This window comes from Camelina sativa, chromosome 6 (assembly GCF_030686135.1).
Source record: "Camelina sativa cultivar CO46 ecotype springtype chromosome 6, ASM3068613v1".
NCBI lineage: Eukaryota > Viridiplantae > Streptophyta > Magnoliopsida > Brassicales > Brassicaceae > Camelina > Camelina sativa.
In genome coordinates this window covers 15,721,050-15,734,490 of record NC_141885.1, presented here as the reverse complement: position 1 = coordinate 15,734,490, position 13,441 = coordinate 15,721,050, and the positions used below count along the sequence as shown (strand labels likewise).

The following is a 13,441-nucleotide window of genomic DNA, read 5'->3' as shown; positions in this document are numbered from 1 at the left end:
GTTTCTACACCCTAAAAAGTACATATATGATTGAACGTAAATCATGTTTCTGAACAAATCAAGATTGTTGATTAAAATACCCAAAATCACATGACAACTAATGAAAACAACATAGATGATGCCATGATGGCGAGAAAAGAAAAAAAAAGAAACAATCCACACATAACATAACATAACAAAGCCTTTATAAATGCCCAAGTCTAAATAGTAGGTGACGACGCAATGGCATAAAGAGGGAACTCGCGGTGAACCGAAAAACCGTTAGACTCAGCGACATCAGTTTTGTCTTCCGTAGATTCCTCAGGTAATTTCCAATCAAACCCATGAACCAAGTTAGCCAAAACCACCTCGTTCAAGACCACAGCGAAAGACACTGCTGGACAAATCCTTCTCCCTGCTCCAAACGGAATCAGCTCAAAATTCTGACCTCGGAAATCAACAGACGTATCTAAATGCCTCTCCGGTTTAAACTCCTCCGCGTCTGGTCCCCATGTTGCAACCTCTCTCCCTATCGCCCAAGCATTCATCATCACCTGTGTCCCGGCAGGTATGTGGTAGTCTCTTAATATGACATCCTCTGTTGATTCGTGAGGAGCCATCATTGGAAATGGAGGATGTAGCCTGAGTGCCTCTTTGATCACAGCTCTTAAATACTTCATTTCTTGAGTGTCATCTTCCGATACACGAGATTTGCCCTTACAAATCGTGCGGACTTCTTCTTGAAGCCTTTCCATAGACTCCGGGTGACGTAGAAGCTCTGTCATCGCCCATTCCAAAAGCGTGAACGATGTGTCCGAACCACCCACAAAAACATCCTGATAACCAAAAACAAGAACTACAATTATATATAATAAAAATAAAATAAAAAATATTATTGAATATGAATTGGTATATATTATCCAAAAAAATGTATTGTCACTCACCAACGTGATTGCCTTAATGCTGAGTCGGTCTATGTCAAACCCGGCACTCTTCTCTCTTTTAACAGTAAGCAATGCATCAATCAAATCAGTCCTATCTTGGTGGTTGCCATCTTCATGATCTAGCACAACTCTCTCAAAGAACTCATCAAGATCTTTTCCCGTCTTATCTAGCTGAGCATCCCAACCACGGATCCAATCAATCCACGAAAGCCACGGTACAAAACTCCCTATAGTAAACGTCCCCAATAGCTCACTAAGTCTATCAGTTAACTTCTTGAAGTCCGTTTCCCCACCGTACTTCCTTCCCAAAGCGACTCTACATATCACATCGTTTGTTAAACACTCCAAGATCTTGCTTAGATTAAACGGCAAAGAACTCGAGTTACGGATCTTTTCCATCATCAAAGTGATTTCATCTTCTCTTACATCTTGAAAGGATTTCACCATCTTGTTGCTTAAAAGATGAACGACGCACACCTTCTTCATTTGCCTCCAATACTCTCCATAAGGAGCTGAGGCCACATCACGATTGTTGTAAAGAAGCTTCTGGGAGAGTTTTGACCGTGGGCGATTGGCGAATGTGACGTCGTGCGTTTTCAAGATTTCTTGAGCCATCTCCGCGGAAGAGACTATAAGAACGGGGACACTACCTAAGTGAAGGAGCATGAGAGGACCGTATTGGTGACTGAGGGAGCATAGTGAACGGTGAGTGTGGCGGCCGAGCTGATGAAGGTTTCCGATCAACGGAAGTCCTGGTGGTGACGGAGGTGTCTTACCTTTCTTCCATCTCGACTGTTTCTTCGAGAAGAGAATGGTAAAGAAAACTATTGAGCACAAGAGAAGTATCATCATCATGATTTGTATATTTGGGTTTCAATATCTTCAAGAACTTTTCTTGTGAATTTTTGTTCTTTTGGACTTAGGTTTATATAATCCAAGCTTCTCTACGGTTACGTTACTAGTATCCCACTCAGATTTTGTTCTTTCTTTGCCTTAATAGGGAAACAAAAGTTTCCTCTCACATCCTTTACATAAAGAGTAAAAAATCTCTACATATCTCTAGTATGGCACCCAATCACATGACAACTAAACTGACACAAAATCTTTCTTTTTTGCTAATTAAAGATAAATTAAACAAAAGAAAAGTTATTTTACCCAAAACAAGAAAAGAAAATAACAAATTTTGTTATCTACTTCTATATATGTGATTAAGAACCTTATATATTTGTTAGATTTTTTTTTTAATAGAGCCACAGGACAAAATTCTTTATCTCATTTTTACATTATATGTATATTTTAAATAACTTTTTAAAAGAAATTTTTATACCTCATTTTTATATTTCGAATACCATAGTTGTATCCATAAAACGTTTTTCAATAAAACAAAATTTGCAACTTATTGGAATTCATGGGTTGAGTTGAGTTGACCCATATATTTTTAATTCACAACTACTCTTATATCTCATAATATCTTAATAATAAGTATATAAACTTTTTGCCTTTTGAATATTGAATCAATTGATAGGAGTATGAGAAATTATTTAAATTTACATAAGGAAATATATTTTGGTTTTGAATAAAATTGAATCTGTTTATGAAAATATAATAAATTATTTGACTATTGTTTAGTTTATCTACAATACTAGCTTTTGAACTCACTCTACGCGTGGATTTATTTAATATATTTTGGTGAATATTATGTATGATTAATGATAGTTATGAACTATTATCTTATAAAAACTTTTAAATCACTATTAAGACAAATTTTTTAATTTAAAACACACAATTTTTAAAAATATAAAATATATAACGTTATACTTACACGTTATACTCTTCTAAAATTCAAATCTAATAAAAATCATGAATTTATACTTAACGTTATACTATTTTTCTTTCTCTTCTTCGTCAGCTTCCTCACATTCTTCCACTGAATAATCATTCAAAATCTCTTGTTTAAACTACCACACAACTTGTTAACCAATCAAGCTCCACGACCAAAATCATTGCTCTTTTCTTGTTAAATTTGTGCAATTCATGAAAACCAACATAGTCACCACATACACTCAATTATTGATATTTTCACTATATACTTACTCGGTTTTAAATTCACAGGTATTGAAACTTCTCAAATCAAAATCCTTAATACTACAAAATTGTAAATTCTCAAACAAAATATTTAATACTACAAAATTATAATTTACTTAGAAAGAAATTAATATGAACAAATGTAAAGCTAATAAAACATGTGTGATTGTCGTCCATCTATTTTCTTTAAACCCCAAAACTTGACTAAAACAACATCAAATCTAGGTATTGCGACGTCAATCTTTCTTTCCTAGACCCAGAAATACTGAAAGAATATCAACTTATCTATAAAGTCATACATAAAAACATGTATTAACGCTCATAAGATAGAAAAAACGCAAACAGATATAAATAAGTTTTTTTCAAGATATTTGAAAATTAAATATATAATACTTAATAATAGTTAAATTTTTTAATTTTTAATAGAATTTAAATATTTATAATATTTTAAACTTTAAATGTAGTTTAAATATTTATGACATTTTTTTAAGTTTTTAGAGTTAAATATTAATGATACTTAAACTTTTTATAATATTTTAAACTTTCTATGGAAGTATTTATAGTATTTTTAAACATTCTATTAAGTTTAAATATTTATAATATTTAAATCTTTTAAAACTTTCAATAATTATAATATTTTAAACTTTTCAACTACATCTAAAGTTTCAATATCGTTAGTACTTTAAAAATTTTAAAATATGGTAATATTTTGAAACTTTTTAGAAGTTTGCCTGATAAATCAAACTTCATGTTCATTCATAGTTGGAAGGATATTAGTAATATTTATAATGGTTTCCAACCATCGTCTAAACTTTTATAGCCGATGTGGGACGTTGTACATCCACATATTTATAATTATTATAATATAGAAGTTTTTCATAATTTCAAAAATGTTAAATATTGAGATGGCTGATCTCGATTGGTCATTTAAAAAATCTTAATATATAGGCAATTTTGAAAATAAAAAAGAATGTTAATCAGTGATATGACTAATCCCTATTGGCTGTTTTAAATCCTATGTGGACACCCTTAGGAGCTTATAGCTTATCCTTTTATTTAGTATAGATTATAATATAGAAATTTTACATAATTTCAAAAATGTTAAATATTGAGATAGCTGTTCCTGATTGGTCATTTTAACGGAAATTCTAATTTTTTTTAAAAATGTTAATTAGTGATATGTCAATCCCTACTTGCTGTTTTTGAATCAAAGTAAAGTTCTTCTCTCCATATAAGAATGTTGATTACATGCAAATCGAAGAAATGTGTCAGCCCCTTCTATAAACTCTTATGATACACGATTCTTCTGTGGATCTATATGTCGATCCATCCACTCTCTCGAAGCAAAATAATTAAACATGTTTGGATTGTATAAATTGAGAACAATAGATTAAAAAATATAAGTGTTTTGGAAAAATAAGGACTTTTATTTTGGTTGTTGTGTATGAAATGATAAGAAGAAGACACATTCTATTTATAATACAAATCACCCATGGCTTAGCCACAACAATTTCCGTGGCTATACAAAATATCACATTCACCCAAAAATAATTCCATGGCAAACTCGTGGCTTGTAGACAAAAGTAAAATCAATGATATATTCTATAATTTTATGTCAACCACAATAAACAAAAAAAAACATCGATTGACATTTTTTTATGTCAAGTTTCAAATCACAAATAATTCAAACTTTACAGGCTTGATTGTTTGTCTATGTTACTGTTAGGTGGCTAGAATGGAATGTAGTGGTCTATAACGGATGTTTTAGGTTGCTGGTTCATTGTTCTATGATTTGGTTTATGATATTGGTATTGATGGTTAAATGATATTTAATTATTATTTGGTTATTTAATTCATTGGTTTATTGTTGGTTATTTCTGTTGTTTGGTTTTAATGTGGTTAGGTGGTTAGTGAATATGGGATCACTAGGTTATTAATATTATATTTAAAAAATAAGGGTTCATATCATTTCAGTTGACCTTCCTTATACTGCTAACTTCAAGAAATATGGTGTTGCATGAGAAAACTTAAAAAAATTGATTTGATCACCAATGTTATTAAAGTGCATTTATTTTTTGGTCAAATTTGATGAAAGAACTTTAGAGTTAAGCGTGATTGGGCTTAAGTATTTTCAGAATAAATGACTTACGGGAAACTGATTTTCTATATTGTGAGAAGTAAGGAAAAACATAAAAATATTATGTAGTGATTTGTAAAGTCAGTAAAGCCTCCAGAAGTCATGAACCGACCATTTAACAAGGGTTTAGGGTTTGTCCAATCTCGTGACTTTATATTTAATTGAATTCTACCTATATTACTAAAATAAACTTATATATTTAGTTAAACATTTTGAGAGAACTCTAGACTTTAGCATATATGAGCTTGAGCAATTTTAGAATTGTGACATATCAAGAAGTGATTGTGTGTATCGTGCTAGTGAGAATAAAATACAAAAAGTCACGTAGTGATTTGTAAGGTTGATAAAAAAATAAATAGTTAAAGCATATGAAAGTAACATAACCAACCATCAATCAAGGGTGGGCTCACAGGCCAAGAGAAGACATGGGCCTATTAAAAAATGGTAGTGGGAGAATTACAAAAAAATATATTCGGAGAGAAATCTAGAGTGTAGCGTATATGAGCTTGAGCAATTTCAGAATTTATGACATATCGAGAAGTGATTGTGTGGATCGTGCTAGTAAGAAAAAAACACAAAAGGTCATGCAGTCGTTTGTAGGATTGATAAAAAAAAAAGTTAAAGCATATAAAAGTAACATAACCGACCGTCAATTAAGGGTGGGCTCATGGGCCAAGAGGAGACATGGACCTATGAAAAAGTGGTAGTGTGAGAGTTACAAAAAAAAAATTGATTCCTCCTTTTTTTTTGGGAAGAAGCATACAATGAGGATAAGAACCTGTTTTTTCAGCTTTAATATCAAGGAAAATAAATCAAAAGCTTCGTAAAGATTTTCTAACCATTCCATTCTTTCCACATCTATAATCCTAATAAAAATCAGATTTGTTGGTCAGTAAACTCCATGGTTTTTGCATATATATTCACATGAGAATATAAGCACAGGATTATAAAAAAAATGGTTAAGGTTAGGATGTGGTACTAGATTAAAATATAATATAGCCATTCAGAGTTAGCAAAAATGATAAAAATGATAAAAGAAAACTTCGAATGTATAATCCCATGACACTGTTATCAAGCCCCTAGGTGAGATAACTTAAGTCCAAGTTCTACTTTCCAATTAATAAAGCTAAGTTCAAATAATCCAAGTTTTAAAGTGATTGAGACTATCTTATTTATTAAGTATTCTCATGGTTATTCTAAACTTCAATTCAGTTGTTGAACAAGATAAGAATAAATTGTAGGAAAGAAAACAAAGGACATTCTTTTTTTTTTGTTCTCAGAGAAAACAAATAAATCAAATGACAAACACAAGGAAATTAGAAAAAAAAAACAAATTACAAAAGAACCAAATGATGATATATAGAGTACAAATCAGCTGAAAGAACCACGACAGTTGACTGAACCACAAAGACAAATCTTATTGCCTGTGTAAATATTCTCATCTTCTCCAATACGCTCTACAGAAGAAACTCCATAGTCATATGTTAACTCTGTCATTGGAGGAATATGCTTCATCGCAAAAAGCCCAATCCGAACGTATGTATCATATTCAATAGGCTGCCAGAAAACATTAGGCTTACAGCTGTGATTCATGAATCGAGCAACGTTCCCTTTTTCCTTGGCACTTATCAAGACTTGCGTTGTAAGATTGAAAACCTCAGGGACACTTTCCCATACATCCTCACACACAAGCTCAGGTTCGTAGTTCCACTTAAACCTCATATAAAATCGAGCTGAGTCGAACAAGAAATTATCGTTTTCTTGCACTTCATCTTTTGTCTTCCTCACACCAGTAAACTCGCAGATAAAAGTCCCGGCTCGGATTGGATCCCAAGAACGTAAACCCCAACCACAATTTTTCGTCTTGAACACTTCCATGTGTAACTTCAAACCGTTTTGAACCAATCGGTTTTTACAATCGTTGGGGCATGAACATGATTCACCGCACTCATAAATCAATGGTTTACGACAAACCAAAATGGAGTTATGGTATGGTAACTCGCCACTTTTTCTTTGCCTGCACATGCAAATTTGATGAAAGCATGGCTGATCTTCACAATTCTGGCATCCAAGTTCTTGGGGATCGATGTTTAAATCAAGCATCATTCTTGAGTGATCCTGTGATGTGATGTATTCAAATTCTTCAGGAATTTTTTTGTCATCTTCATCTACATCGTTAACCAGCGGCACTCGTAAATCCTCTTTTCCAAAAGAAAGATCTTGAAGTATAAAACCCTGCCTCGGGTCGTGCGTCCTCAATTCTTCAGCTAATTTCCAGTTTGCATAACCAGAATTAGGTTGGTTTGGTTTCCTCACCATTTTAAACTTGAACTCTTTACGCCCGCTTTTTCCTATCACAAAGTACGTCTCAGAAACTATAAAAAGTCCATCGTAAATGTATACCTTTCTAGTGTCATCATTGGGGTCGCCTCTACCTCGGATGACTCTAACATCATTTCCTATTCTTCTACTGGTATCTAGTGCAAGGTTTCCTCTGTCCATAGTTTGATCACGAGGTAAACCGTTCTTATCCGCTCCGCCATATCCAGAATAAATCAAGCATTCAAGATCTTCGGTTTCATCATCGTACTGTCTTGATGTAACCACACTTGTTGCAAGAGGTTCTACTGCGCCATCATCAGCCGTCATATAATCAATGCCGCCAACCGTTTGTTTGTGTAGCCCGACTAAGCACATTTCACCCCAATAATAAAAAATATCACCTACTTGTACTCCAGGAACAAGACCAATCCTCCTTCTTATATTAGTTTGGACCCCCATATTCCTACAATTAACGTTCGCTGTTGTAAGGATGTCTCTCTGGAGGTTTAGTTGGCAAAATCTCCGTCTTACCGCGTCAAACCGCTTCAAAACCAACTCAACTATTTCCTGGTTTCCGGTTTCCCTTTCTGCTTCGGTTATCCCTGAATCAAAGTCTCGGGGAGAGAGAACCTTTCTGTTTTTTGGATCTTCTGTTTTTAGCTTCTTCACCGGGGTCCTCAAGTTTTTGGAACCCTTTGGTCGACCACGTCCTTGTTTTTTTGGAGCAGTACTTGGACCAACACCATAGGTGTAGTTGTTGAAGTCATCAGATGGTCTAACGATTTGTAGTGGTGTGACATCTAGAGGAGGAAGGCTGGAGGTTGATGGTGATGGGTTTTTTTGGATGTTGATGAGGTTATCCATTGCAGTTCCTATCAGAATACAAAAGTAATAAGTCATAGATTAGTCAAAATGCGAGAGGTTTACAAAAATATGGTTGTGGATAACATTATACAAACAAAAAGACCTTCCTTCCTTTTCTTATAATGAAAAAAAAAGAAACAAAAAAAGAATTAATGAAACATTTTTTTTGTGCAACACTAATAAGTGAAAGAGTCAATGGTAACAAGGGTAAAATGTATTTGGAGACTCGATTCCGACACTTGAAATTATTCTTATCAAGCAACAAAAAAAGAACGACTTGAGCAGATGTAAAAGGAGATGTTTAAAACTATTGTATGTCGATATTCAAACCACATATTAGAAGTCAATTGCATAACACTATGTTCAGATCTGAATTCTATAGTGATGGCATCCCCTGGATTAAGAAGAACTCTTTAATCAAATTGGAGTCTTCACAAAAAATGGGACAAAGAAAACATATATCGTATAGAAATATCATACATATAAATATAAATATAATTTCATTTTGACATAAACAAGAACACAAAAAAAAAATATATTAGAAAATTATCTTACTCTCACCTTTCCTCTCAACAAATCAATCAAATAAGATAAAACATAAAATAATCATAGCTTGAATATAAAATTAAAGTGATATATATATATATATATAATCTTCAACAAAAATTGTATATAAAACAGTTAAATAGTGACAGTGCAAATCAAATCAGCATAATATACCTTTACAATTTAAGAAAAGAGACAGATGGTTTACAAAAACAAGTAGCTGGGTAGAGCTAAGAGGAGACAAACGAAGAGGAAAAAGCTACGAATGAAAAATAGTTGAATTAGAGTACATAAATTTTCTTTGGATATGTGAAATTGTGTAGATAGAAAGGTAATCCTCTATTTATAGTCATATAAAGATATGGATTAATAAACGTCAGATGAATCTCCACCGTAGACATTTAGTCATTAAAAAGTTCTAGATTTTTTTTCTATTCAATGTATTCAAGACTATCCATTAATAATTTGACTATTTTTTGAAAAACATAATTAACATAAATGTGAAATATTATTATATTCTATTCTACATAATATTTTCTATATACGTATGGTTTATTCAACTATTTTTAAGACAAAAAAAGTTGAATGGGTTGAATCAACATGCACCCATAAATATTATATCATACGAATTTAAATGTTTGGTCATTTTAATTTGAATATGACTTCAGAAGAGATTTTCATTTGAATATGAAATATTATCTTATAAAAACCTTTAAATTACTATTAAGACAAAAAGTTTATTTCAAACACACAATTTTTAAAAAATATAAAATATATCACGTTATATTTAAACGTTATACTCTTTTAAAAATTCACATCTGATAAAAATCATGAATTTATATTTAAACGTTATACTATTTTTCTTTCACTTCTTCGTCAGCTTCCTCACATTCTTCCACTGAATAATCATTCAAAATCTCTTTTATAGACTACCATACAACTTGTTAACCAATCAAACTCCACGACCAAAATCATTGCCTCTTTTCTTGTTAAATTTGTGCAGTTCATGAAAACCAACATAGTTACCAAATGCACTCAATTATTGATATTTTCACCGTATACGTACTCGGTTTTAGGTTCACACATATTGAAACTTTTCAAATCAAAATCTTTAATACTACAAAATTGTAAATTCTTGAACCAAAATCCTTAATATTACAAAATTATAAATTACTTGGAAAGAAAGTAATATGAACAAATGTATAGCTAATAAAACATGTGTGCTTGTCGTCGATCCTTCTTTCTTAGATCCAGAAATACTGAAAGAATATCAACACATCTATAAAGTCATACCCAAAAACATTTATTAACGCTCATAAGATATAAAAAGGGAAATAAATAAGATATTTCAAGATATTTAAAAATTGAATATATAATATTTACTAATACTTAAACTTTTAAATTTTTAATAGAGTTTAAATATTTATAATATTTAAAAAACCGTTACTAAATAATACAAAATTCTGATTTTTTTTAAAATATTAATTAATGACATGTGGAACTCTTATTAGATGTTTGAAATCCTATGTGGTCACATTTAGGAACTTATAGCTCATACAATTATTTAGTTTAGATTCGTCCAAGGAGCCGAATCTAAATATAGGTAGTTGATAATAATCCGATTGGATAGAATAAAAACTATCCTTGCCTTCGAAAACTTGAAAATCCTCTTGCGGATGTATTCGTTCTTTTTCTAAGGAACACAAACTATTTTTTCCACAAATTTATTTTTAGGTAATTAATTAATTTTTTTTTCTAAGGAACACAAACTATTGCAGATGTATTAATTAATCCTATTGCGGATGTAATTTATTTAATTTTCTTTTCAACTACATATATTTAAATTATTAAGTTTTATATCTATATACGTAATTATAAACATTGTTAATGTAATTTAAATAAATGTATTTTCTAAATTTTGTTTATTATTTATTATTTTTATTTCTAACATATATTTTTACATAATTATATATAATGTTTTATGTTGTAAACGCCTAAAACGCCTAAAATCCGTCTAGGTTCCGATTAGGCGTTCTAGGCGCTAAGCGCTAGGTCACCGCCAAAATACCGCCTAACAGTTTCTTAAACACTGATATTGATAATTCGAAAAAGGTAGGTACTAGTTGGGCTAAGAAAATTTCCATAAAATATGTGTCATGTAACATCAACTTTTTCAGTTTTAACCATCTTAACACTTATTATTGTACGCCACGACCACCACCTCTTAGTGGACTCCATGTCCAACCCCATTTCATTGGCCCACCATCCTTAATTGGCCTCACATCCTCTCACTAGGCCCATGAGCCCATCTCTATTTGACGGTCGGTTGGCTATTTCCTGGAGGCTTTAAAGACTTGTTACCGTCCCTACAAATCACCACGTGATCTTTTCCTATGTTTTTTCCTCACCCAGTTCCGAAAATCACTTCCCAGAATGTCACCCATCCTGAGACTACTCCAGCTCAAGCACGCTTAACTGTGGAGTTCTCTCAGTCCCCTTAACCGAAAAGATAAATGAACTTTAGTAACATAGGTGGCCAAATCAATTCTTTTAAACCTCTCCGCAAATATCTGAAACTGGGGTGTCACAATTCACCCCCACTAACAGATTGCAACGTCCTCGTTGCGCACCAAGACCGTCACCCCCTAACGGTGTGAGCCCACTCGACTCCACACTCGTCTGGGTTCGGCTCTGATACCACTTGTAACGCCCCGACCACCACCTTTTCCTGGGCCCATGTTCAACCACATTCCATGGGCCCACCTTCTTTAATAGGTCTCACGTCCTCTCACTAGGCTCGTGAGCCCATCAATATCCGACGGCCGGTTTGTTACGTCCGGGAGGCTTTAAAGACTTATGACCGTCACTACATGATCTTTCCCTGTGTTTTGTCCTCACTCGCACAGTTTCGACAGTCACTTTCCGGAAGGTCACCCATCCTAAGACTACTCCAGCATAAGCACGCTTAACTGTGGAGTTCTCTCAGGACCTTTGACCGAAAAGATAAGTGCACTTTGGTGACATAGGTGGCCAAATCAATTATTTTTAACCTCTTCGCAAATCTCTGAAACCGGGGTGTCATAATTCACCTCCACTAACAGATCCTAACGTCCTCACTGCACACTAAGACGTGGGCCCATGAAATGAGATTGGACATGGGGCCCACTAAAAGGTGGCGGTCAGGGCGTTACAAGTTGTATCAGAGCCAAACCCAGACGAGTGTGGAGTCGAGTGGGCTCACACCGTCAGGGGGTGACGGTCTTGGTGCACAACGAGGACGTTGCGATATGTTAGTGGGGTGAATTGTGACACTCTGGTCAGAGACTAGAGGAGAGGTTTAAAAGAATTGATTTGGCCACCTATGTCACCAAAGTGCACCTATCTTTTCGGTCAAAGGTCCTGAGAGAACTCCACATTTAAGTGTGCTTATGCTGGAGTTGTCTTAGGATGGGTGACCTTCCAGGAAGTGACTGTCGGAACTGTGCGAGTGAGGACAAAACACAGGGAAAGATCATTTGCTGACTTGTAGGGATGGTAACAAGTCTTTAAAGCCTCCCGGACGTAACAAACCGGTTGTCGGATATGGATGGGCTCAGGGGTCTAGTGAGAGGACGTGAGGCCCATTAAGGAAGGTGAGCCCATGGAATGGGATTGGACATGGAGCCCACTAAGAGATGGCAGTCGGGGCGTTACAAATACAATTCTATTCTATCAACAAGTTAAGTCAGCCTAGCTAGGGTTCTTCAATTCGGCTATCACTAGGATTTTTCTATTCCAACTATGGGCAAATACATAGCTTGGGGGAAGCGAGTGTCTCGATTAGAACTGGAGGTGGATTTGGAAGTGGTGGTCGATTTTCTCAAGACATGGATCAGTGCTGCACAAACGCACTCAAAGTCGTTCATGGTACGTTTTTGCCATGACTTCATATCAAGGGACTGGAATGTATGAATATCACATGTGTATATAAAAGCTAATTGTCTTGCGGATGAGTTAGCAAACTATGCTTATTCTCTTCATTTAGATTTTCATGCATTGGAGGCTGTTCCGAGTATTGTTGTGTCGATTTTGTCGAATGATACCAAATTACCAATGGTATTGTGTTTCCACTGCGACTTAAGTTGACAATTTCTCAATAATTTTCACTTACCAAAAAAAGAAAAATGTTCCTTATAATGTGTGTGTGGCCTAAGGTATAAATAAACCTTTGTTTCTAGTCATGCTAAGTCGGTCTGACAAATAGATAAATAAGGAAAACAATATATAATTCTGTTCTAATTGTAAAATCTAAACCCTAACCACTTATTTGTAAACCCAAAACGAAATATAATTTTGTTCTAATAGTAAAATCTAAAGCATAACCACCTCATTTGTAAACTCAAACCGACATATAATTTTGTTCTAATTGTAAAATCTATATCCTAACCACCTCATTTGTAAGCTCAAACCGACATATAATTTCGTTCTAATTGTAAACTCTAAACCTTAACCAGCTCAATGGTAAACCCAAATCGACATTTAATTGTAAAATCTAATGAAACAAGTTTTTTCTTATGTGTATGAA

At 33.7% G+C, this 13,441-nt stretch overlaps 1 protein-coding gene and 1 pseudogene across 2 annotated transcripts; both read right to left on the bottom strand.

Annotated features, from left to right (window-relative positions):
* Positions 1-46: 46 nt before the first annotated feature.
* LOC104791043 (cytochrome P450 71A25-like) lies at positions 47-1,918 on the bottom strand. Its single transcript, XM_010516843.3, has 2 exons — positions 924-1,918; positions 47-815 (listed from the first exon to the last, which is right to left on the bottom strand). The coding sequence occupies exons 1-2, from the start codon at positions 1,776-1,778 to the stop codon at positions 201-203; spliced, it is 1,470 nt and encodes a 489-aa protein (XP_010515145.1). The 5' UTR covers positions 1,779-1,918; the 3' UTR covers positions 47-200.
* Positions 1,919-6,383: 4,465 nt separating this feature from the next.
* LOC104698959 (histone-lysine N-methyltransferase, H3 lysine-9 specific SUVH7 pseudogene) lies at positions 6,384-9,194 on the bottom strand (annotated as a pseudogene). Its single transcript, XR_015560252.1, has 2 exons — positions 9,052-9,194; positions 6,384-8,339 (listed from the first exon to the last, which is right to left on the bottom strand). The product of XR_015560252.1 is annotated as a histone-lysine N-methyltransferase, H3 lysine-9 specific SUVH7 pseudogene (transcript).
* Positions 9,195-13,441: the final 4,247 nt, after the last annotated feature.

What these genes read in the sequence shown, in the direction of transcription:
- LOC104791043 (XM_010516843.3), bottom strand. Translation starts at nt 1,778, where the DNA reads ATGATGATGATACTTCTCTTGTGCTCAATAGTTTTCTTTACCATTCTC. An exon ending in GCATTAAGGCAATCACGTTG is followed by an intron (nt 816 to 923) that starts GTGAGTGACAAT and finishes TTTGGTTATCAG; the next exon opens with GATGTTTTTGTGGGTGGTTC.